The 26428-nt window shown below is 40.6% G+C and overlaps 1 protein-coding gene across 2 annotated transcripts in view; it reads left to right on the forward strand.

Moving 5' to 3' along the window:
• ZFAT (zinc finger and AT-hook domain containing) overlaps positions 1-26428 on the forward strand; it is a 122397-nt gene that overhangs the window by 36091 nt on the left and 59878 nt on the right. The window contains exons 2-4 of one of the 2 annotated variants that reach the window (XM_050306650.1): positions 4858-4928; positions 18337-18507; positions 24144-24404. In XM_050306650.1, the coding sequence (XP_050162607.1) occupies positions 4910-4928; positions 18337-18507; positions 24144-24404 (451 nt within the window). In that variant the 5' untranslated portion in view covers positions 4858-4909. Of the gene's footprint in view, positions 1-4857; positions 4929-8373; positions 8533-18336; positions 18508-24143; positions 24405-26428 lie in introns of those variants that run through there. The other variant, XM_050306642.1, reaches the window with a different exon arrangement.

The raw sequence follows: 26428 nt of genomic DNA on the forward strand, positions 1-26428 counted from the left end.
AGGAACAGCTGGAAGGAGGATCCCAGGGAATTACAGGCCTGCCAGGCTGGCCATGGTACCTGGAAAAGTCATGGGGCAAATCATCTTCAGTGTCACCACTGAACAGAATAACCAGGGGATCAGGCCCAGCCAGCATGGGTTTAGGAAAGGCGGGTCCTGCTTGAGCACCCTGATCTCCTTCTATGACCATGTGACACCTTAGTGATCAGGAATAGGCTGTGGATATTGTCTACCTGGACTTCAGCAAAGCCTTTGACACGCTTTTCCTACAGGATTCTTCTGGAAAATCTGGCAGCCCATGGCTTGGACAGGTGCACTCTTGGCTGGGTTAAGATCTGGATGGATGGCCAAGACCTGAGAGTGGTGGTGAATGGTGGTGAATGGTGCCACATCCAGTTGGCAGAGAGTCACAAGGGCGGGTTTCCCAGGGCTCAGTGTTGGACCCAGTCCTGTTTAGTATTTTTATTGGTGATCTGGATGAGGGAATCAAGTCCACCCTCAGTAAGTTTCCACATGACACCAAATAGGGAGGGAGGGTGGATCTGCTGGAGAGTAGGAAGGCTCTGCAGAGGGATCAGGACAGGACGGATCGATAGACGGAGAGCAATTGTTCAACAAGACCAAGTGCCAGATCCTCCATCTGAGTCACAAGAAGCCTCTATAGCACTACAGGATGGGGGCAGAGTGGCTGGAGAGTGGCCTGGCAGCAAAGGGCCTGGGGGTGCTGGTCAACAGCGACTGATCATGAGCCAGTCTGTGCCCAGGTGGGCGAGAAGGCCGAAGGATCCTGGCCTGTACCAGTAATAGTGTGGCCATCAGGACCAGGGCAGTGACCAACCACTGTACTCAAGGGGGTCACTGGTGAGGCCACACCTCAAATCCCATATCCAGTTCCAGGTCCCTCACTACAAGAAAGACATTGAGGTGCTGGAGTGTGTCTAGAGAAGATCAGTGGAGCTGGGGAAGGGTCTCAAGTCTGCTGAGGAGCACCTGAGGGAGCTGAGGATGTTTAGCCTGGAGAAAAGGAGGCTGAGGAGGGACCTTCTCACTCTCTACAGCTGCCTGAAAGGAGGTTGTAGCCAGGTGGAGGTTGGTCTCTTCTCCCAGGCAACAAGTGACAGGACAAGAGGAAATGGCCTCAGGTTGTGCGAGGGAAGGTTTAGATTGGTTATTATTGGAAGTTCACAGAAAGGGTTGTCAAATATTGGAACAGGCTTGACAGTTCCCAGGGAAGTGGTGCAATCACCACCCTGGAGGTACTGAAAAGATGCGTAGATGTGGCACCTGGGGACGTGGCTCAGTGGTGACTCAGCAGTGCTCAGTTAATGGCTGGACTTGAAGATTTTAAGGGTCTTTTCCAACCTAAACAATTCTAGAATTCTGTGAGATGTTACAGATAACAAATACTGATACAACTCCATTCACACTCTCCTGTCCGGTCAGTTGTTTCAGTGCAGCTGGTTGAGAGAACTAATCCAGGTTACAAATACTTGTTTTTAAACAAGTTTTGTGTCTAGATTGTTTTGTTAATTGAATATACAGCACATGGCTTTGCAGAGTTTAACAGGTGGAGTTAGAGAGCAGGTACTGGGCAGGAGAACTGAACAGCTCAGGGAAAGAAAGCGGGCAAAACACTGAATGGTTTTGTCACCAGGGAACTGTCACCCTGCACTGCTTAAGTTAAGCCTGGAATGAAGTGTCCATACCTTTCATGGCCAGACTAAAGCTCTGGCTAAAATTCTGTAATGTCTGTAATGAATATTATGCTCTCAAAATGACCCCAAGGGATGTCTAGAAATATTGCAGTGACACGTGGGGAATTTGAAATACTAACATTTATGGTATGGTATTACTTGTAATTAATTTTTGTTAATATTTATATTTTTTGTTCCAAGCATTCGGTTTTGAGGACAAGGGAACTTTTGCTCTAGTGATTAAAACAAAATTAAAAAAAAACAACCCTGGAAGTTTTTATTTTTAAATCTCAGCAGTAATAAAGACTCAGAGTGGGAACATGCAAAAGGGGTTTCATGAGGTAAATACTCTAATTAGGATTAAAAAAGCAGTTTGGAACAATAATTCTATTAAAGATCAGTTATGCTAAATTTTTTAATGACATAGAATGATACCAACTTACTATATAATTTTTTTTATTCTTTAGGTAGCACCCAATAAAGTACTTCTTATCCCTAGAGAAAAGAATCATAGTTCCTGATCTGCTAATCGAAAGGGGGAAAGCTGTATAAAATTAGTGCTGTTTGTAAGACTTTCTGAATTATGTGAGTTAGATCCCACCTGCCCAGACTGCAATGCCCTTGGTCATGAAATCCTCACGAGTTTGTAAAGTGATTCTACTTGTATTAGGAATCTACTTTCCATGGATGTCTATAACTCCATTTTGGTCAAACAGCTCTTCTAAAAATTATGAAACCAGAGAACAACACTGAGTTCAGTGAGAATTTTATATTTCCCAAAAAACTGTTCACAAGCAAGTGCAGGAAACTTACATGCAGTAGAGGGCATGTGTAGTGTGTAATTAATAAAGAACCCAGACAGGTCATTTGGGTTGGTTTCCTCAATTCTACAGCAAGCGTACACAAAGGTGAAGTTGTTGTTTTTTTTTTTTTACAATATTTCTTACAATATTTAGTTTGTAATATCTGTGAGTTCTGCTCTTCTGCTAGAATGCTTTATGCACTTTACTTCATGAAATGCTAAAGGATTTTTGTCTTAAAATATTGGTATTCTAATAAAAATCAGTCAGGTTGGAAATCCAAGCACTAGAAGCTCATTAAGCATCTAAATCAAGAGGCATACCTCTGCTTTTATCTCTTGCTGATATTTTTTTGTTGCAGATCCTTAGGTCATGATCACATACTTTACTGTTTTCTGTCAGAGGACAACTGCTTTATTTAGGCAATTATTGTGTCTCCCCTCTACGGAGCTTTGCATCCTCCCTGTGGCTCAGTTCATTTTGTTCTGGGTGCTTACGGGGCATTTATATTGATTTGCTGCTTCAACAGAAACGGCTTTATTTTCTCAAAATGCTTGTGGGGAAAAAAAGGGAAAGTGAAACACTGAAGTTTAGGATAAAAAGTTTCCCTAACTGGATCCACTCAAGGTAAGGCATGTTAGGATAAGGGTTTTAAAAGCAAATTATCACATTTAAGCACAGATGCTAAAATTTTCAACTCTAGAAATGCATGATGTTTTTCAAAGCACATTGCAAATGCCATGGTGAGCAAGCAGAAAAGGAAGACACAAATAGAGAATGTTGTTTCTATATCATAAATGAACTCTGTGAGAAAAACCTGTTCCTTATTTCCCTCCATAAAACCTCATGTTTACTTCTCAGTATTTTCCAGCTTCTGTAACAAATGGTGCAGAGTCTTGTTTTACAGACTGTGCTGTGTAACCCTCATTCATATCTAGGTCAGGTACGTCAGCAATGCTGAATGAGTCAGAGATCCTGCTCAAATGCAGTGTGTGACTGTGTGATGTTAAAGATTCCCAGAAATAGCTTATGCAAAACCAAATGGAAATGGAAGCTGTGTGAGGCAGTGCTAATTCTAACTTCTGATTGATTTTACTACCTTAATTCTTTGGGACTGCTCTTCTGGAACAGCCAAGCAAGCTGCACTCTGGTTTCACATTTGGGAATACCCTTTTTCAGTGAAGTGTTTTTCCAATTTGTGAATAAAGCCAAACCAAGTAACTGGGAAAAGGTGTAGTCAGCACCTGCTGTGCCCTCAGTAAGGGCATCCACACTCCCTTCCTGGATTCTGGCTCCACAAACAGGCTGAAACCCTGTGCTGCACTGAACTTGCTCTATATGTGAACTTTGCATTCTCTGGTGGACTTTTTTACTACCATTATTATTATACAAGAGTTGGTTCCGGAGAAGTCAACTGATACCAGCCAGACACAGAGTCTACAACAAGGAGCTACTCAGTGGGCTGTAGAGAGGGAAGTGGTGGCTGTATTTGATGAACACTTGTGTGTGCAGGAGCTTATCGGCAAGTTCCTGGACCGACGTTGGGGTAAGAAAGTGCAGAAAGCACCTGGAAAGAGCACTTAAGAAAAACAGGAAAGATATTCCTGAGAGTGAAAACTGGGGTTGGGAAATGAAAGGCAGCAAAAGAGGTCAGACAAGGAGATATGCAGGAGGGACAGGGAAAGCATGGGTAGAGTGGGCCTTGAGTTTAGTCAATAAAGAAACTGTGACAGAATGAGATGAACAGACTTGGATCAGGTTCTCCCTTGAGTTGGGAGCTGTTCATAGAATCATAGAATATCCTGAGTTGGAAGTAACCCACAGGGATCACTGAATTCTAGCTCCTGGTCCCGCACAGGATAGCCCCAAGAATCACTGCTGTCTGCTCTGGGAGGGCCCTCACAATCCATGCTGGTTATCCCATGGCCTGGATCCATGTTGTATGTGGTGTAGCTGAACTCTGCTGGTGACAAGTTATGTGGGTTCTGATGACATGTGGGGGAATTTCTGGAAGAACTTGTGGGTATTTTTGTTTTAACTGTGAAACTGGTGATTCAGAGCTGCAAAAATGTTGCTTTATGTGGTTCTGTGACCTGGCCAGGCACCCCAGCAGTAACAGCTTTTCTCCTCTTCTGACCTCCAACAGACAGACCTCCCAAGACATTTTGACACCAAAGCTCAGTGACTGCAATTCTGATTTGTTCCCTTTGGTAAAGAATAACCCTTTTTTAAACAGGCTTGTGATTGTGCAAAGCAGAACTGCATGCAATATCTGTATGTAAAAAGTAACAAACCACGTGCCATATTGATGCTCAACCAGTGGTTCTGTGTGAAAGATTCGGGACAAGTGCTTTTCTTGGCAGGAAAATCCACCCTACTTCCTGTAGTGAGGCTCAGTGACTCAAGGACCGGAGAATGTTCTTTCAATGCCAAGGTAAGGATGAATATTACTCATGCCATAAAAGAGCACAGTCCATTCCTTTCATGGGCACTGTGTGCCTGAGCATAAGTGTGTCTTCATCTTTATTGCTCCTAATAGGAAACATTCTCCAGAAGATACGTGCAGTAGTGACTGTGGATGGGAAGAGGGGCAGAAAGGGGCATTAGGAGTCCAGGAGGTGAAGAGGGCAAGTCAAGGCAGCATTCCTAAATGTTGCTTCTCATGAGGTCAGAACACCCATGATGAATCTCTCTAAAGTTGCTCTGTCATTCAGGTCAGAGGAGGCAAAGAAATTTCACAGAGGAGCGATCGCAGCCTCTGGAAAGGTCAGGTCTTTCTGTTCTGCCTTCTGTTAGGGTCTCTGACATAAATTCTAAGGAACGTGTCCCAGTAAGACTTGTCTCATCTAAGTTATCGTGAGCAAGAGGCGCAGAGATGGGGTGCACACTGGTAGAGCGCAGCTGCCCAGTCAGTCTCTGCTGGGGGCTAAGGCTCAGCCTGGCCCTGGCCAAGCCCTCCTGGCAACTGTAGCAACTGATGTACAAGACGCAGTACAAGGCTGGTTGGAGCTGTTAAGGAGCAAGACACCATCTAGGACAGGTGACTGTGTTTTACACACAAATGATTTCACTTCCTTGCACTTGCCTTTGCACACCCATGAGCACCAAGGGTATTTGTTCAGGTAGTCCTGCCAGAATTACCTGTGGCGACATGGAGGACAAGGGACACAGTCCCCTGGGTCCCTGTGATCATGGCTCCTGGTTGTTCCTTGACTGTCAAGCTTGTGTTTGGATGTGTCTTTTGTGCTCTTTAGGAGCTGACAGTAATTTTCATCTTCGGCATGTTCATCTCAGCCCACCCCACGAGTCATCAGCAACGCTGCTGATTTACCCTCTCGTGTCTTCTCTTGGGGCTCTTCCCTCTGCATTCCTGATCTGGGTGTCTGGAGGATGTGCCATGGTACTGATGACCTTCTTCAGCTCCTCCTGCTCCCAACACTCATGCTTCCATTCATAATAATGTTTCTGTTGGAAATCTCTGCACTCCCACTCCTGCTACATCCTTGACTGCAGGTTCCCATAGATCCCGGTGAGTTAAATAACAGGCACCCACCTTCCCGTTGGCTCCAGGAAGAGAGAGAACTTTGTTCTCTATCTTCTTTAATACCAGCTCCAAGGGCATTTGCTTCGATGAGCCCATATATAAGTTGGATTTTTCTGTCCAGGCCAAAAGACGCTTCTGAGGACAAAGAATATGGTAAAACTGTGAGGCTGTCTGTTAGGCTAAACACTGGGATTAGTTCAGCATCCAGCAGAGAAAGCTAGGAAAAAGAAAAAAAACCAAAAAAACCAGACAAAAACAGTGATAAAGAGGATAGTTGCAGACACTAGCCCCCACTATTTTTTGAGATGAGGTGGTAGTTGAGAGGCTGCTTCCACACCAGGAAGATCAACAACTGTAATGTTGCAGTGAAACACAGCAGGATCAGAAAACGCCGAAGTGATGGCAGAGATCAGTCCCAGGGCTGTAGTGAATCTGTTTTGGGGCTAAGGAGTCAATGTTAGCAATACAGATGATCCTACAGGTGTTTTCTGTATTAAAATCTGTTTTGTTGGACTAAAGCATATATAACTTACGTGGCATTTTGCCCATGGCTGTATTTTTCTTGTCACAATGAGATATAAAGGGTGACATTTAAAAATATTTTTATAAGCTGTTTCTCAGTTAATACACATGCACTGTTTCTCTTACAACAGGAAATTATTTAGGTTTATTACTGTAATTAATACTGAAATGAATTGTTGTTTTCACACTTTTTACTTTTTATTTAATTGAGTACATCTGCAGTATGACAGAAAAAAATATAATTCTGTGAATGCTCTAGGAAGGATAATGAGATTCCTAGACAGCCATTTGTACTGAAATTAACTATTGTAACAGGCATGAAATTTAATGTTAAGTTCATTAATATTGAATACATGCAATAGTTTATTTAAGATTTAAGAGTGAAAGTGATAAAACTGATAATCAGTAGTTAAACAGCCCTTCTCAAATCTTCATTCGCGAAGCCTAGCCATGAAACCAGAAAAACATAAGACAGAAGTGGGTGTTTATGGGTATTCCAGTGGCACAAGTGCTGTACCATGGAAGTGACTTTCCAGTTCCTATAAAGAAAAAGCTGAAGAAACAATTGAATACACAAATTCCTAACACGAGAGCTGGATCAAAGAGTTTGATTCAGCAGACTCTTGGTATATGTTGGCCTACTGCTCTTCAACACAAAGGTGAAACTTCTGAAAAATAAACTTATAATATATATAATAATAAACAGTCATGGGCTTAGGCACAAGGCTCAGCATTCCGCTGAGCAGCCCAGAAAGCAGTGTGGGCAGCAGCTTGAGGAAGGAGATTCTGCCCCTCTACTCTGCTCTGGTGAGACCCTGCCTGCAGTCCTGCTTCCAGCTCTGGGGTCCCCAGCACAGGAAGGACATGGACCTGTTGGAACAAGTCCAGAGGAGGCCAACGAGTTGATTAGAGGGATGGAGCACCTCTCCTACAAGGAATGGCTGAGAGACTTGGGATTGTTCCTCCTGGAGAAGGCTTTCAGGGTGACCCTAATTGCAGCCTTCCAGTACCCAAAGGGAGCCTAAAAGACAGATGGAGAGACTATTTACAAGGGCTTGGAGCGGCAGGACAAGTGGGAATGGCTTCAAACTGAAAGTAGGTTTAGATGAGGTGCTAGGAAAAAATTCTTTACTGTGGAGGTGGTGAGGCACTGGAGCAAGTTGCTCGCAGAAGTTGTGGCTGCCCCATCCCTGGAAGTGCTGAAGGCCAGGTTGGATTTGGCTTGGAACAACCTGGTCTGGTGGAAGGTGTCCTTGCCCATGGCAGGGGGGTTGGAACCAAACAATCTTTTAGGTCCCTTCCAACTCCAGCCATTCCATGATTATTTTGTAGTAAATACGCTGAAGCACCAAGTTCATGAAAACACTTTTTTTTTTTTTTTTTTTTTTTTAACCAGAAGTGGCAAATTAAAGCACCTTTGGCATGGCGGGGCTGTGTCAGCCTGATCTGTGCAGCCCAGGGGTCCTGCGGCAGACGGGAGAGATCACGGAAAGGTGTCCCGGTTATCCTGGTGTCCCTCAGCCCACAGAGGGGTGTCCCAGCTATCCCCGCGTCCTTCACTCCATGGCGGGGTGTCCCGGTTATCCCGATCATCCCCTGTCCCTCAGCCCATGGCGAGGTGTCCCGGTTATCCCGGTCATCCCCTGTCCCTCAGTCCATGGCGAGGTATCCCGGTGATCCCGGTTATCTCGGTTATTCCGATTATCCCTCATCGCGCTCCCACCGCTCCCTCAGCCCGCAGGAGGCGCCTCAGAGCGCGGCGCGGCCGCCACTGCGCATGCTCTGCCCCGCCCCGCCCGCGCCGCCACCGCCGTGTCTGCCGCGGCAGATTCGCCATAACGCGAGGCGCGGGGAGCTTTTTTTTTTTGTTCTTTTTCCCTTTATCCACCACTCTCTTTCCCCAGCGGGCCGCGCTCGGCTCCTGACCCGCCGTGCCGCGGTGCCCCCGCCGCGATGGAGGCGGCGGCCGCAGGTGAGCGGGGCCGGGCCGGGCGGGCGGGGGAGCGCGCACGGATCCGCGCGGGGGGGGATGGGGCGGTAGTAGTTCCGGCGGGTCGGTCGTGACGCTCCTTCCGCACGACAAGTAGTTCCCGCGGCGGCGGCTGCCGCTCCCCCAGCCCCAAAACACATCACCCCAAAACACGTCGCTGCCGGGGGGGCACCGGGGCTGTGGGTGCTCCGGAAAGCCGCCGGAGAGCCGTGGCAACTCGGGAGCACCGCGGTGCTGCGGCGGCCCGTCCCGAGGCTCGCGCTCAGGAGCGAGTCGGGAATACGAGGGAATGAGCAGCTGGAGCTGCTGTTGGGACTGAAATGCTGCATGGAGACATCGTAGCAGCCTTCCAGTACCTGGAGGGAGCCAGAGGGACTCTTGGTCAGGAACTGTAGTGACAGGACAAGGAATAATTGGTGCAAAGTGAAAGAGGGGGAATTGGGGCTGTATATTGGGATGAAATTCTTTCCTGTGACGGTGGTGAGATATTGGAACAGGCTGCCCAGGGAAGCTGTGGATGTCCCATCCCTGGAAGTGTTCAAGGACAGGCTGGATGAAGCTCTGAGCAACCTGGTCTTGCATGACGTGTCCCTGCCCATGACAGGGGTTGGGACCAGAGTTTTAAGGTCCCTTCACGTTGTATTATTCTGTTTTTCTGTGCACATCGGGGTTTAAAACACTCATGCAGCTCCTCTGGCAGATCCTGTAGATAGTGTAAACCAGGTGGGTTTTGAATGTCTCCAGAATGGAAGACTTGATGACCTCCCTGGGCAGCTGTTCCAGTGCTCTGCCACCCTCACAGTGAAGAAGTTCTTCCTCATATTGTGGTTAAATTTTTTGAGTTTCATGTTGTGGCTATTACTCCTTAATGGTGGCTTGAGTAGTAAACTATCCATAAATACTCCATAGGATATATATAATATATTAAAAAATGCAAGATTCTAAAAATTAAAATGTCAGCTCAGTGAGTGACAACTGAAAGCCAAATCTGAGTCTACAGGGCAATTAACAGGCATTCAGTTATTGCAGCACCACTTCACAAACTTGTACTGCAACAGCACACAGGGGTTGTGAAACATAGAAGGCACTTACACAGCCCTGCTAAGGCTGTCACCTCTGTGCAACTTCACTCGCAGGTGTAAGGCCTGTGAAATCCAGGGCAGTAAATGGCACGAAAAGGCCTGAGACAACAGTGCAGGGAAAACATCTCTGACTCGGTATCTGCGTTCTGCAGCTGAACTCTGAGGCCCTTGAGATATTTACACTATCTACAGGAGCTGCCAGAGGAGCGCACAAGTGTTTTAAACCCAGATGTGCACAGAAACACAGAATAATACAACGTGAAGGGTTACCTGTTCCAGATGATCCTGCCTTGGCAGAGGGGTTAGACTGAATGATCTCCAAAGGTCCCTTCCAACCCCATTTTCTGCTGTGATTCTGTGAAACGGGATTTTATGCCAAAGAGAATGATACTGTTGGGAGAATAACTTGTTATCTGAGTAGCAGAATAGCTAACTGGTGCTGTGTTACTGAAGGACTATTGTAAAAGCATTCCAGGAGTGCTTTGTATTGTGATCCGACTTTCAGTGAGAAATAATTCTCTTACTACTAGTGCTGCTAATAAATTAGTATTTGTTTGAGCACATTACTCTTAACAAAGGGTGTTCTGAGGGTAGCCGAGCCCAGAACTGTCACGAGGGTTCAATATTTTTGATAGTGCACCTGCTGAACTGTATCTGACCTCAGATGCATTTCCATGACATGTGCTTCCGAAGATCAGGTTTGGAGCATTTAATCCAGGACATTCTGAAGTCAATTGTTATTATGTAATTTGTGCTTATTCTTTGAGAGGTTCAGAGTGTTTTTGGTGTCTGGTCGTGCCACTCACAGTTTGATATTGTACATTAGTGTATGTCACTGGTACCTTCAGCAGTGGTGCATTTAGCCACATGAGGGAGATCTTAGAACGTGGAAATAAAAAGGTCTTACTTACAAACTTTTTATTTGTTTCTTTCTTTTCTGACTTTTTTTCCTCTTAATGATGGAAAAGCTACCTTGTTTATATGTTTGATAAAGTGATTATGCTAAACTGCTGCAAATCATTTAATTTTCTAATTATTTAAATACCCTTTCAAATCCAGTTCTGATTTTTATATATATATTAACCTATATAAATGTGCGGTGGCAGTTGTCTTCTTTCAAAGAACTTTATTTAACTTTTTTCAGGAGCATTTGTAAAGGTGGAGTGTAAAAAAGACAAAAAATGGCTTTTATTTCAACATCAGTGTGAGCAGCAGGTCCAGGGAGGGGATTCTTCCCCTCTGCTCCTCTCAGGTGAGACCCCACCTGGAGAACTGCATCCAGCTCTGGGGCCTCACAGTAAGAGGGCTGCTACTTGAATGCTACAGTAACTGAGCTGTGTTAGAGTCTACACTGTTTAGTGTTCTTAATGTTGTGACTTACAAAAATATAACCTAAGAAAGCACTGGATGATTTGGATCTCAGTTTTGTTTCGCTCCTGACATACCATGTGTCTGACAGTGACTCATGGTGGGTGTCTAAATAGAGAAGCGTAAGAATGGGGCAAGCACACAGTGAAACTTGTCCAGAATTCTCTCTTAGACCTTCTTGCAGGCTTTGCTGAGCCCTGACTAGTGTCTTCCAATTTAGTTCTTCTTGGTCAACTTCCAGGAACTTTGAATGCCAAGTGGATGGTGTACCCATCTCACAGTTGCATCAGCAAGGAGAGATCAGCTAAAAGACAGGCAGTGGTTTCACAGAGATCATTTGCTGGTCATCTCCTCCCTGGCACACCTAGTTTACAGTTCTTCATTTTACACTTTGCCTTTTTTTCAGTTCTCAGTTCCATCCTTTCCAGGCAGAAAAATTCTAATTTATTTAACCGCTCATGTATGGAAATATGCTGTGTTATTGATTTTCCTTATTTCTGTAGCTTTTAAGGATTCTTATTTATTATTTCATTTTATTAGTTTTTCAAGTCAGAGGAACAATATCCAAAGATGTAAGCTCAGTATGGACCTTTGCAACAGTAATCTTCTTTTCTGTTTTTTATAGGACCATCTGTTTTACAGGACTGTCTCTTGTAACTATAAGGTTTTGTTTCTGACCGCTGCAGTTCTTAGCCTTATGTTGAGGCTACCTTTAAAGTGTTGGACATAACCAAGAGATCTTTCATAGAAAACCTCTCCAAACCCTTATAATGTGACAGCAAATTGGAGAGCTTGTTTTGCTTCAGGTTCACCTTCTTTGAAGGGTCTTTTTCCTGCACAGGGCATTGGGCAGACCTTTTACTATTGAGATGTTTTAAAACTGTTGCTGCATTCTGCTTTTTATTTTTCAAGTTGATAAAAATATTCTTATTGACCTGCCTTACTGTGTTTTTACATTAAATTTGATGCGGTTTACAATCTTCTTTTGTCTTCCTCCTTTGACGAAACTTCTACTAAAGCTTCCTTTCACTGCTCTTTAGTTGTGCTGGGTTTTTCCTTCCCCTTTCTAAAATCTTCTTTGATGATTAGCATCAAATATAATGCTTTTAAATAGCCTTCATGCTGCTTTCAAGGATTTAGCTCGTCTTGGAACCTTTTTAGTCCTTTATGTGGTTTGTTTTGTTAAAGATGCTTTTTATCTTTTTATAGTTCACATTGTTGAAGCTAAACACAAACATTTTGCTCTTTATCACTCTTTAAGAGCATTTTTGAGTGCTACTTTAATCAGGGTTACAGAGTAACTCTCACTTTGAAAGGGGTCCTGTGTTTTACTTCTGATAAAGTCAAGAACTGTCTCCTCATGTGGTTTCCCTGGCTGCATGCTGGGTGAAACACTCATTAATAGTGTCTAAATATTTAATCTTGGCGTCCTGGCCCTGGCCTGACATTTAACCACTCTGCATAAGACTAATTAAAACCTACATTATATGGTTGTTTTTGCCTTTGTAACCTTCTATTCCCTGCAGTGTCACAGTCATTCCTGCCCTCGCAGTCAGATTGTGGCTCATGTGTAGTCCTGACACTGTGCTTTTCTGTGCGTTGCATTTAAATTCCGAGGAATTCTGTTACTTGTGAAAGTCACCTGTTAATCAGATTTGACCCTAAGCTGCTTCTAGCAGATGGTGTTTCTTCACAAACAACACATCCAACTTTGTCCCCACTATTTGAGGTGGCAGTGACCCACAGCCATTACAACAGTGTTTGTCAGAAGCTTGTTTGAATGTGTGTCTGTCAGTAATTCCTGTCTACAGCCAGGCATTCCCGTTTTGACACCATATTAGGCTTATTGCATTATTGCAGTAGTATGGAGATTTGTCTTTTAAAAGCAGCTATGAAACCAAACCCAAGATATTGTTTTGTTCATTCCTGTTAAAATTTTGTTAGCTTCAATGTCATCCTTCATTTGAAGAGTCTTCATGATTTTTACTGCTTCACTTTCATCTTTGTGGTCTTTTGCACTTGTCACCTACTTAAAAGACTTATTAAAGACTTGTCACTCTTTAATTTAAAAACATTTTCATACTCCCTTAAATTTCCTGTTGGTAAAGCCTGATGCTCCTCTGTTTTTATTTCTCAGCTTGTAATTTTCTCTTGAGTATGTACAGAACTGTCAGTTCAGTTCTGCTCACAACAACACTGTCATGAATTCATGTCCCAAGCGTCTTAACTAGTGATTTTTTTCTCCCTGTCCTACTATATTTGTGTTGTATAAGTCACAGAATCATAGAAGGGTTTAGGTTGGAAGGGATCTTAAAAATCATCTAGTTTTAACCTCTCTGTCCAAGGCTGCTCACAGTCCCATCCAGTCTGGCCTTGGAACACTTACAGGGATGGGGCAGCCACAGCTTCTCTGGGCAACCTGTTCCAGTGACTCACCACCCTCACAGGAAAGGTGTGGATTTTAAACTGTATTATTTCTTGGTCAGAAACATTCTAGTTTCTGTAGGAATGCATCCTTTATCAACATTGCTGTAACTTTCTTCCTTCATGTTAAAGTAAAAAATGTTTGTGCCATTTAACTAAGGATAATATAAATCTTATTTTAGTCAGCAGCTCAAAGTGAGAACAGCCACGGTCAGGGGCTCCTTTTGTTTGACTGAATGTGTTCTGTATTGCAGGTTTTGTCTCAGTAATCATCTTACACTGGTGAATTAAAAACTAGTTGCTTACTCTTTAAAGTAGTCCAAATTCAGATGAAAGAAGACCTAAAATAGCTTAACATGTGTTTGAAAATTTTATATCTGTAAATACTTTTAATATATTTGACAGTCATATAGGATATCCTAATTCATTGTACTGTATGTGCCCATTCTTTTATGTTCTTCTTTTATATTCAGGTCAAACCGTTTCCTTATTGAGAAACAATGTTGCTTGTATTAAACACAAATTACTGGCTTTTTACATGCTGTTTTCTTATTAACTCTTATCTCACAATTTCAATGTTCCTGCCTAAAAAGCTACCAAGGAAAAGTCTTACTATTCTTAAATACTTTAATATCTTACATGCTCGTCATTTGTGTGTGAAGAGTTCTTTAACAAAACCAACAATTTTATTGGAAGAGTTGTGCCCACTTTATATTACACTTGATATTTGAACAGAAACAGCAAAAAGTAAGAATAAAACCTAAGAAGACCAAGCTGTAGTCCGATGAATATGATTTTTAATTGCAGAAAGTTCTTGTAGTTAAGGATTTGACAGTGATGAGGCATCAAAGTTTGTTTCAGCTCTGTGGAAGGAAATACGTGATTATTCGTGCTCTGAAGTTCATTGCCGTGTATTTTAAGGATGCATAAGTATATGGTCTATCAAATTTGTTATTCCATAGACCAACAGATATCCAGTGAATTTTTATTTTTGTATTTAACTATGAAGTTCTAGTTCCTTTAATAGCTCTAGAACTTCGAAGGCATTTACAGAAGTTTTTAACTGTTGCCTACACTTCAAGGAGAGCAGAAAAGTTTTGGATACATTAGAATGATTTAGGGCATATAAATACAGATTTGTTTCCTTGCTCTGTGTTTCTTGTGAAAATAGGTATTAAAAATAAAACAATACCCAACCCTGATCCTTCATTTTATGAAAAATGAAATGTTTTAATTAGTTAAAATAATTCTGGATTAGGTTTTGTCATACGATAATTAAAAGTATATATGGCAGTAATATATAACCTGATTCCCTTAAATGCTGTTAATTTCAGTGACTTTTCTAGGATAAGTGCTTTTTTCTTCCCTCTTCTCTCTTCCACACTCCAGCTTTAAAGCAGAACAGGACAGATACTGTTTTATTCTTTGCAAAGGAGTTTGGGAATCAGGGAATCTACTTCCAGTCTGAAACTTGCTATTTGTTTTTAGTCATCCATTTGTTGAGCTCCCTTTTCTGCAGACATGATTAGTGTAAAGGAAAAAAAAAAGCTAATTAAGAAATATACTGAGGTTTTGGGAAGAATTAAAACAAATGGCTTCACTTATGTTATAGCTTCATTTTTCACATTTCCATTTAAGAATAAAATTACTGGTATTATTTATTTCAATGTGTGTTTAGCATAGCTTACATGGGCAAGCAAACTGAATATAACGAATTACCACAAAGCATGTTTAGTGAATGGAATGTTCCAAATTGGTTTTGGCTGAAATTCCTGATGTTTGTGTACCTGCATACTTGATTACTGTTTCTTTCTTTCTTTGCATACTTAATTCCTTCCTAATTAATTGCTCTGTTGATTTCCTACATAATTAATTATTCACTAATTAGCCATTGATTCCCTGCATAGTTAATTAACTTACTCCTTATTTGATTTTTACACTAAATTGACTATAATTCATTGCTTTATTGCTACACCACCTAATTAGCAACTGGTTAATCAATTATTGTTTGCTTATTCCATACTTGTTTAGTCTGGTGATCAGCACAGTTTATCCTCTGCTCTCTGACCTCCTTTTCCAGTCATTCTTGCTAAAATAATTTCTTTGCTCAGTTTGGTTTCCACCTCTCCTCTGGGCAAAGCACACACATCTTCTGTGTGATATACTGGTGCTCCCTGCACCTTCACTGACACACCGTCCTCTGCCTCCAGTTCTCTTCTGGGGTTGGTCCAGCTTTACTTGTTTGATGGTTTTGGTAATCAGACACTTTAAACAACCACGGGGACCTTTGGGGATCCTTCTTGCCCTTCTGCCCATCTCCCTGTCCTCCCTGGGAGGAGTGGGAGATAAGGGGGTGTGCAAGTACCGATTACAGCTGCTGGAAGAGGAGACAGGAGACGAAAAGCAGTGAACCTGAGCCTCTAGGGAAAACAACCAGCAGGTGAGGAAGCAGAAACAAGTGACAAATAAAACCTCAAAACAGAAGCGGCAGCTAAATCATGGAATTTCAGTAATTTTCAGTCATTTCAGTTAAACCTTTAGGTAAATGCTTATAGGTTTTATTGTGGGTCTTAAATGTGCATTTGCATTTAAAGAAAACAGTTGTCATCCACTGGGTCACAAACATGCTTCACTCACTTAAAAGAAAAAAAAAAAGAATGGTGCTAACTAGAGCAGAACTAGTTCAAAGGAACATTTCCATTATAAACACGCTGCAATCAAAATAGAAATATCTGTGTGCCTGAGACAGCAGAAAGGCTGAGAAGGAACCCCACCGAGCTCCCAAGAACACGCTGAGTGTACCGTACATTTACATGGCTGCCTGTGTGTAACACAGAGGACATGTCAAACAACAGGAGCAGCATTGGAATTGTTCTTCAGAGATGTCTTGAAAGAGATGAAGGCATAGTCTGCCTTTTAGTTTTGAGGAGTGCTTTTGTTATGTTTCAAGTACAGATAACTGTAAAAGAGAGATACCTCTGCTCCTCTTAAATTTCATGACACTTTAAAGAAGGATTTTTCTTGTGTGTTGGGGGGAACTGTATAATTAATGTGTCATGAGGGAAGTGGAATAATGCTGTAGAGGGTAGTGATTTTTACTTAGGATTGTTTTGAAAATAGGTCCCAAAATACAGATCTCCTGTTCTCTTACCCCTGGATTCATCCCAAAGTTCACAAAATATCACTTTTATTTTTGTATTTATTCATCTGATCTGTGATTTGGCTTGTACCTCAAATAGTGTTGCTTGTTCCAGGTTGGTTTCAGTGGATGGATGGACATAATTTTCCGTAGGGAGTGACACCAGTCTTTGGGACAGGACTTTATATGTGTGTCCTGGGAGAACAAGCACGTTGTTAAAATTGGCTCCTCTTTATTTTTAGGTTTCATTGGACCCTGAAGGGAGCAGGGCAGGGACTGTTGAAAATTCAAACCATTAAACCAAATAACATCAGTTTTAGAGAGAACAAAGTCCCCTTAATTTCTCTGCCAGAAATTTTTGAGCTTTTTTTTTTTTTTTAGCTGAGATTATATTAATCCTTCTTTATTGTTACTTACATTCCTGAGGTTTCGCTTTCACATCACGCCTCAAGTACCTGTGAATTAAAAAAATAAATAAAACAAAAACAAAAAACAAAGTTTTGTCTAAAAAGTTGTGTCAAATTGCTGTTTAAAGCATTGACCAAGGAGAGTTTTAGTGAAATTTGTTGTTTGCTGCTGCTCTGAAGGTTTTTAGTCTGTTGGTTTTTTTTTCTTTTTTAATCAACGGGAAGGTTTCATGAAACTTTTATGTCAAAGTGTATGAAATACCAGATGGTTTTTTTAATGTTGAACATTAATATTGCCTCTGTGGCTGATTTGTTCTGATAAGAGCACAATTTTTGTCTCCTCTCTTAAATTTTACTCCTATTCCTGCCTATTTTTCTCCATGTAGGTGGGTCAAAATGAGGCTTGATACTTTTCAGAGTGGTCATAACTTTTTCAAACATATTGGGATAAAAGCAGAAAAAAGTGATGTTTGTACAGCTTTGAAGTGAACGGCCTGGAGGAGGAAGGATGTGATTACATGGCTGTGACTGTCATGTGATGAACCACTTTGTGGTTGGCAGCACTGCAGATGTTTTGACCTTCCTCTCCGCTCTTTCATTATGGCAGAGCCACATCTAAGGATGATGACCCCTGAAACCATGCACTTAACATTTGTAGCTCAAGATTTGTGCCTGTGGTAATGTTCTAGGGCAAAAATGACATATCAAAGCATACCTTTTTTATAAAAATATAATTATTTTTTACTATAGTGAGGAAGTTTTATCTTTCATGGTGTTTAATTTTTCCTCCTTTCTTTTGTTTCCAGCACTTACACAAGTAATTAGAGAGTTAGACTTGTTTAGGTGTGAGGTAAGTAGAAAGGTCAAGTATATAAAAAGTAACAGTGAGGTCCGTGAACATAAATTAGGATTTGGAGCCTAACTGTATTTCAGAGCTGCTTTGTAGGATAAAATATTTTGCATTTATACCAATGTGATACACAACAAAACTGGACAAGGACTTCATGTCTTATATAATTTTACCATGTGTTTGAAAATATATAAAATTGTAATGTTGCCTGAGGCTGGAAGGGAGAAATAGGTCTTAATCTGTCCTGCTTGCTTTTGGGCCTTGTTAGGAAATTTCTAAGGTTTAAGCCAGAAGTTTTTAGCCCTGTGACGACCTGGGTAGGAGTTTAACCATTTCTTAAATTAATTCATTCTGGGATGTATTATGAATGTGTTCATTTAATTATATAACATTCTTTGTTTCACCTCGTTACTGTCTGTTGGGTGCATTAAGTAACCAAAACCTCAATAACTACTGGTAGCACAAATAACTTAATTTTGAAAATATTAATTACTTGTTTTTAAACTTGTTTTTCAGGGATCAATTCCATCTTCATGTGTAAGCTTTGTAACTTATTTTCACCAAATCAGTCCGAACTGTTGTCTCATGTCTCCGAAAAGCACACAGAAGAAGGAACCAGTGTGGATGACATTATTATTCCTCTCCAGCCTCTAACAGTGCCCACAAACACAAGCAAAGATGGAGAAGGTACATTCATAAATTGAGAGGAATGTAATTTTCAGTGTTACTTGTTTTTTTAATAAAGCCTGTGGTGTGATGATTCTGTGTTGTGTACAGAGTGATTTAAATAGTTTGTTTTTATAATAATCACTCTACAATTGCCACCCTGGATTTCATTCAGCACAGAATAGATCATATGACAGATGAGGATAAACTCAACATGTCAGAGGGGATGATGGCATTGGTTCATTAGTTTTAAATGTCAAGTACAGCAAAGTCTACTTCCTACAGCTTTAATTTGAGCTGTGTAATAGCAGTGGGAAGATTGTATAACAGCAGTGGAAAGCAAGCAGGACACCATGGATGAGAATGTATCTTGACGCTTAGATGTGCTTCTTGAATTGTCTGACTTGTTTGTTGTGATTCAGGTAATATTAGTAGTTCTATTTCAGTAAGGCAGTGGCACGATTCATAATTTATAACTGTGTTTTGATATTGACAGTGGTAAATACAGCAGTCTGGTAGTCAGAGGTTGAATTACTTATACAGAACAATTTTACTCTGCAGTGTCAGAAGTTACATTCATTCCATTTCATTTTTAACTGATCATAATTGCCATCTCTTGGAATATTAGCAATAGATTCAGACTTCATAATTAAACTTCTTTTGTTCCCCTTACTGAGTAATGGATTTATATTGTAGGCAAACCTCTTACTTAACACAAGTACGAGGATTTCCCAGTCATGATTTCTGGATTTAAAAAACTGTGTGCTTATAAATCAAAAGCACTCTAATATCATAATTTAAAGAATTTTTTTAACATTAATGTGTGTATGTGGTTTCTCTTCACTTATTTACCTGCAGTAATTATATTAACTTCAAGGTCATACAGTATTCCATTATAATTTCGTGTCCTCAAATGGTTGGTGAGGAAGAATCACACCAGATTATTATGTCACACAATGCCCAAAATTACCAGTACATCGGGAGATGGTGAATGAATTTCAAATCAGGTTTCAAAATGCAATTCTAATTTTATTTTATTTGTATAAAGTGAGTTCCCCTGGCATGCAGAATGCATCTTCCATTTTTGCATCTTTGTTTCCTGTTATTCGTTCACTAAACGGTGTTTCTGAGCACAGTACACTGGTGGTACTTTGTAACACATTCTTACTCCTTTTAGTAAAAAACTCTCCTGTAAACTTCTCTTTGCATTTGTGTCAGGACTACCTGACTTTCTGTATTGTACGTGTTCAACATGCGTTGTATATTTATGAGAATGGTTTGTAATTGCCATTATGATCTGAAGCAACAGAAATTAGACATATAGGTTTTAAGAAATAACTTTGCAAATCTAATTATGTAAAATATAACATTAATATGTTAAATTACATATCCATAAATTACCTTCCTGATTATTCTTGGTGAATACTTTTATTCATCTGATATACTCATATGGTGCCACCTTTTTTAGATTATGTAGCCCAGCTCTTTGCCATCTGCTGTCAGTGAGAGTGTCAAGGTAAATTACTTTCCCATAGATTTCAAATTGTATTCTAGGCATAGCTCCTCTTAGCATTTTTCCTCTCCCATCACACAGACTGATTGGAGAAGAGGGTTCTGATGTCCCATTCAATTATTTTCTGTGTTCTGTTTTTAAAAAATTGGGTTTTCTACAATTTAGGAATTGGAAAGAGTTCTTCTTTCAAAGCATTCGATTTTCCCTCCTGTTACAGAATGTGCAGCAGCTGAAAAGTTTATAATGTACAATTTTTTGTCAGTGAACTAGTCTCTGTAGTAATTCAGTATTGTCACTGGAAGGAGAAATAATTGATGAATGACAGTCTTAGAAATTACAACTTCCTTTTAGTACTTGGTGACTAATAGATGAACATCTTTTTGTCCTTTGAAAGCCAAGTGTCTCTTCCAAGTATTGGTAAGTGCTGTAGCTCTTCCACAGTTGGTATAGATGAGTGAATGCTGAGTTGCTAATGGAGCTCTTTGTTCTGCCTGAATAATAAATTAATGGTTTTATAAGTACTGCGGACAAGTAAAGTGCTAGGCAAGTAATCTATGTTTATTACTCTGATGTTATTTTATTGACAGTGCTCTCTGCTGAATTTTGTTTAGTCACGCCACTTTCCCATTGTTAAGTCATGGTCTATTTAGAGTTGATTTGTCCTAAACATTTTGGTAGGACAGTGTTAGAATTTTGTTATGAAGTGGGACCAAGGGTAGCAGGCAGATGTTGCTGTTACACAACTGTGTCACATTTTGTCCAGCACTGGAGTGTGACATCTTTGCTTGGGAAAGGACAGGTATTTACTGGGAATTGTAGTCACTCATACTCCAGTTTTTTGTAGGACTTCCTTTCATAACTTTTCACAGTGATCTCCATTTCCTTCAAAGTGCTTTGCAAAACTCTGCTTTCTTTTTGGCTTCTACTTAGTCGGATTGGTGAAGATTTAAGGGACAGCATCAATGGCCCTGGCTTCGTCTATTCATAATGTTATTCCCTGATGGATCACTGTTTGTTTTAGGCTATATCTGCGTTATGGGATACATACCCTGTCAGTTATGAAACCTTGAAGAAAGTTTCAGCCTGAATATCATAACTTCCTCCAAGGAGTTTATCTCATTAAGGTCACTTAAAACCATGGCATGTGCATCAGCCTCATCCTTGCTTGAACACAGCACACAACCAGAGCAGACATTCACTCTTGAGGGATAAGAGGTATTCTGGGTACTGTGATACACAGGCAGAACAGTAACAGGATAAGGTTGTGGATGAGATGTATTTGTATGACACCTCGTGCAGAAGATTCTGAATACAGCCATGTACTGTTGCAATGGATGAAATATAAGCTTTTTACACTGACATTTGAGGAATGATTCATGTTGCATAATGCATTGACCTGCTAAGATTTGCTCAGGATGTTTAAATGAACACCTGCAGTTGTGACTTCTGACAAAGTTCTTGTATTAAATAGATTGATTTGGAGAACCTTCTGTGAATAATTTCTATGAAGGAACAGTATAAAAACAGACATATAGTTTATTTCATTATTTTCTGTTTGAAGTGCCTTTTGTATGTCTTTGAGTATATAATTATACAGCACAGCACAGAAAGTCTTCCCTGAGTATTTCTGTTGCTCATCCAATACCAGTCAGTGTAAAGATTGGTGTCAGTGAGTTTGTAATGAGTGTAAAATCCCCAGAAACAACTAATTTGTTCTTGGGGGAACAGGATCTTACTTTAAAATCTTTTTAATGACCAATTTAATACTTCTAGGTCTGACTAAGCATCCTTGAAATAAGTGTTAGGATTTTTTTCATTATTTATTTAATACACTGCTTTATTTTTAGCAGTTAAGCAGATTCTTTTTTCTAGCAAGTGATGTTTGATTAACTTGGTTATGTGCTGGCAGATGAATGACAATGTGCTACTATTAAATTGCAGTGTGTTGTTAATCTTAGGTGGTGCTTTGAGCTGGAACTATATGATGTAGTGTGAAGGACCCACTGGGGCCAAGCTGGATAGAGAGGCAGCTGGAATTTATGGTCATGTGCATCATTAAAAATTTAATTCTTGCATCACTAGCTCAAAGTATCTTGAGATATATTTTGTTCTGGAAAGAGGAAACCAAGGAGCAGGGAAAAGAAAGGACTGTGATAAGCCTCAAAAATTCTGGTGATGTGTATCAGTGGCCCATCTGAGCCCTTCTCTTCCTGTGCTTGTTGCTGCCCTGCACTTACCACCACCCTTTTAAATGTTTGGGGACGGCTGTAAATTCTCCTGCTGATGGGCACATTTACAAACATTTGTAAAATTTGCAAATCCTTTATATATTTGCCACACCATTAGTAGTCACAGTGATAAGAACTGCAATCTCTGTAAGCCATAGCAGAGGTTCCACCACCAGCCCTCTAAAGTAGTGCTTTTCACATTTCCACTGTTGTGCAAGATTTTTTTCAATTTCTGTCTTAATGTGAAAGTGCTGCTCTGTTTTTCCTGAAGTTTACATTAAAACAGTCAGGCAGAACCATGTCTTCGACCTGATTTTTCTTAATTTCTTTTGTTGGGTAATCTGATGATTGTGTTGTAAAAGAATTGAAAGGAATATCATACACAGAGAATATGGTGTTTGCATTCACTCTTCCAATCGTGGGATTTCATTATTTTACAGTAACCTGAGCAGTATCCACATCTGTATTCCTCATGTTGGATGCATTAACCAAGTGTGAACTTTTGACAGTTTGATGTAAAGATAATTATTGTTTGTTGGCTTGTTTTAATTGTATGTTAATTTCTTCAACTCCAGGCACCGAATACTGACTACTGTGATCAATGGATATCAAAATAACATGACTAGTAGCAAAGAGGAGTTTTGAGAGCACTGAAATCACCCCTTTCTTTTTGGCTAATAATTGACAAAACTACTTTTGCTGAAGTAGCACAAAAGTTCAGGGCACTGATGGAGAGTTGCAAACATTTATGGGGAAAGGGTTACCTTTTTTCTGTTCATAATGAGGTTTTTGGTGGTTTTATTTCATTTATTTAAGCAGACATGTACTCAATCATTCCTATAAGAAGACAGAATGCTTTCTTTTTCATTTGTTAATAATTAAATAATTAACTCAAAGCAGTGGTCTCTGAACGTAGGGTTTTGTTTGCCTGGTATACTTAAGAGAAATGCTGAATAGATTATGAATAAGATGCTGCCACCACCTCCTCATCTCCTATATTATCCTCCCTTAAGGTGCCTTGAGGTCATTTATTTTTCCATATGCTCTAAATCAGCCAATGTAATAAGGTCTTTTGACATCTGGACTTGAAAATTATTTGTGGTTTGATTTGGGTATTTTTAATATTCTCTCTTTTTGTAATATTTCAGACTTTAACATTGTCAATCGCAGTTTGTCAGACTATGATTCTACAGCAGTGATGAGAGAAATGTTAAGCAGAAAGTACAATTTACATTATCATGCATTTCTATGCACTACCTCTCATTGATTTAATCAATATTTTCTCTACAGAAATATGTAAATGTAAAATTATAGGAGTTATGGATGACTTCTGATTTCAATTAAGGGAACATTTTTTGCATGACTTCTGGAATTTATTTGTGACCAGCAATTTTTTTTACCAGCTTTTGGGTAGAAAGTACTAACAATAAATAACCACAGGAAATATTAGGGAGTAATTGTTCAATATATTAAAAAGACAATGAGCTTTTGCTTTTAAAACATGAATTGTTTTTCTCTGGTTACATCTAAAGACAAATAATTTCTGATCTAAATTAACAGGCTTTTTGTAGAGTGTCAGAACACGCAAGTAAAGCAACTTGTTAGAATACATGTGCTGGTACAGTTACACAACAGTCTAGAAGAGTGCTTGCAGTGTAATTTATGTAAAACTGTGGCACTTTGACATCTGCTGATCTCAGTAACACAAACATTATTGCTTTGCAGCCACCAGAAATGCCAGCAAATGCCACCACTTGAAATAAATTTGTGTGATGCTAACTTTTTTTTAAGCTTTCGGGGTAGAGTCTCTCGAACTTCAATTAATGTACCTGTTTTTCAGAGATCAGAGGGAATATTAACTAATTAGCTATAGAATTTAATTATAGCTTCCTTTAAACTTTAACTTTCTTCTCTAGAGCTTCTTGTAGCGAAGAGGAAAAGGGGCAGACCTAAAGGGTCTACTAAGAAATTTTGTGTGGATGAAGATGCAGCAGAAAACAACCCCATTCCAAGTGAAGAAACTCCCCCTGGAACAGAAGAGACCCCAGAACTGTCTGAAGTCTCACCAGGCAGCTTGGAATGTAGGAAATGCAATCGGAAGTTCTCCAACACACGTCAGCTGACTAAACATATCTGCATTATTGTCTTAAATGAAGGAGAGGAAGAAGGAGATGGAGGTAAGAAAATGACGAACAAAAATATCTGAAGCATTTGTGGAACAGTGTGTTTCCACTGTGAGACCTGACTTATAATCCCCAGTGTTTGGTTTTAAATGGAATGGAGTTGTCTGTTTCCTATAACACAAAAAGCATGCTGAAGCAAAACTGAGCATAGAGTCGAACAAAGGATTTTTTATTCAAAATAGTTAAAATGTTTATTGCACTAATGATAGTCTTAAAACTCCCTGAAATATGCTTGTTTTGCATTAGCAACTGTTCTGTTTCTCACAAAGAGGGTTGCAGCTTTTCAGTGAGAAAGGACACACAGATAAGTGTCAGACATAGGTGAGGAAGGATGAGCCTGTACAGGGGCTTCTATCCTGTGACTTGGAAAACCTGCATTCTGTTCTGTTCTTTTGATACAGTCTGCTTTTCTGGATGCCAAACTCACCTCTTCTTTTTTACAAAACTTTATGTAAATAACTGTCCTTGGCGTATGAGAGTTCATTGTGAAAATTTACCTTAAAGATTGAGTTGAATATATCCAGCCTCTTAGAGTTTTAGACTAGAACAGAGCACAATAGAGTATTTTTAGTCAGGAGGAACCTACAATGACCATGTAGTCCAACTGCCTGAGTAGTTCAGGGCTGATTAACAGAGTGTTGTTAAGGGCATTGCTCAAATGTTTCTTAAAGACTGACAGGTTTGGGGTATCTACCACTAATCTAAGAAAGTATGTTGAAAAAGACAGCAGTGAATATTCATTTAGAATAGAATAGTTGGAAGGGACCTACAGTGATCATGTAGTTCAGCTGCCTATTTAACTTTGCTAGAAGGTGAATGTCACATTCATACAAAGCAATGACTTTGTCCAAATTGTCTATGTAAGTTTTGTGTTTCTGTTAAAATGCACTTTTTGCCTTAGCTGCAGTTGCTCAGTATGATATCCTGTTGATTCTACTTGTAAACAAAATTTGCCATTGATTTTTTTCCCAGCTTTCTTATGCCCTTTTGTGTCCAGTCTGTCATTATGATATACAACTAGCATGACTGTTTTACTTTCAGTGTTATCTAGAGTTTAACTTTTGTGGCAAAGCCTAATTAAAAGAAGTTTAGAATATGTTGACGGGGCAGAGAAACTCTTGCTTTGATAAAGAACCTGGTTATATTTTACTATCATCAGTGGTAGGATTTTTCAACTGTCCAGAGCTGTCTCACCCCTGACATCCCAAGGGCCTGTTCCCCTGTCTGTCCTGTAGGTACTGTGTGATTGCACTTAGGATGATCTGCTCCATAACCTTGCTGGGTGCTGAGGTCAGACTGACAGACCTGTAGTTTCCCATATCCTTCTTCCCTTCTTATGGATGGGCATCACACTCACCTGGCCATCCCAGTCACCTGGGACCACTCCCCAGTTAACCAGGACTGATGGTAAATGGAGAGTGGCTTGGTGAGCTCTTCTTGCAGCTCCCCCAGAACTGAGCAGAGAGTCAAGGTGCACTCACCCAGTGCCGAGTACAGGGGGATGGTCACTGCCCTGGTTCTTCTGGCCACACTATTGCTGATACACCCCAGGTGCCATTGGCCTTCTTGCCCACCTGGGCACAAACTGGCTCATGTTTGGCTGGTGTCAACCAGCACCCCCAGGTCCTTTTCTGGTGGGCAGTTTTCCAGCCACTCTGCCCCAGCCTGTAGCACTCCCTGAGGTGGTTGTGACCCATGGGCAGGGCTTGGCACTTTGCCTTACTGAACGTCATACAGTTGGCCTCGGCCCATCGAGCCAGCCTGTGCAGAGCCCTCCAGGTTCACACCAGGGCATGAATTTATTTTTTTGTCTCTTGTTTTTCCTTAATGATTCATCACATGAGGTTGGTTTTCCTGACTACTGCTTACTGCTGAATTTATGTTTTCAGGAACGTATTTAGAAAGACAAATCTTTCCTGTGTTGTAAGAGTCAATTTAGAGCCCATTATTCAATCAGTAAAGCTTTTTTCTTTATGTGCCTTTCTTAGCATTTATTGTCACTGCAGGTGGGAGTCTGT

This window comes from Myiozetetes cayanensis, unplaced genomic scaffold (assembly GCF_022539395.1).
Source record: "Myiozetetes cayanensis isolate MyiCay16 unplaced genomic scaffold, myiCay2020 scf1, whole genome shotgun sequence".
NCBI lineage: Eukaryota > Metazoa > Chordata > Aves > Passeriformes > Tyrannidae > Myiozetetes > Myiozetetes cayanensis.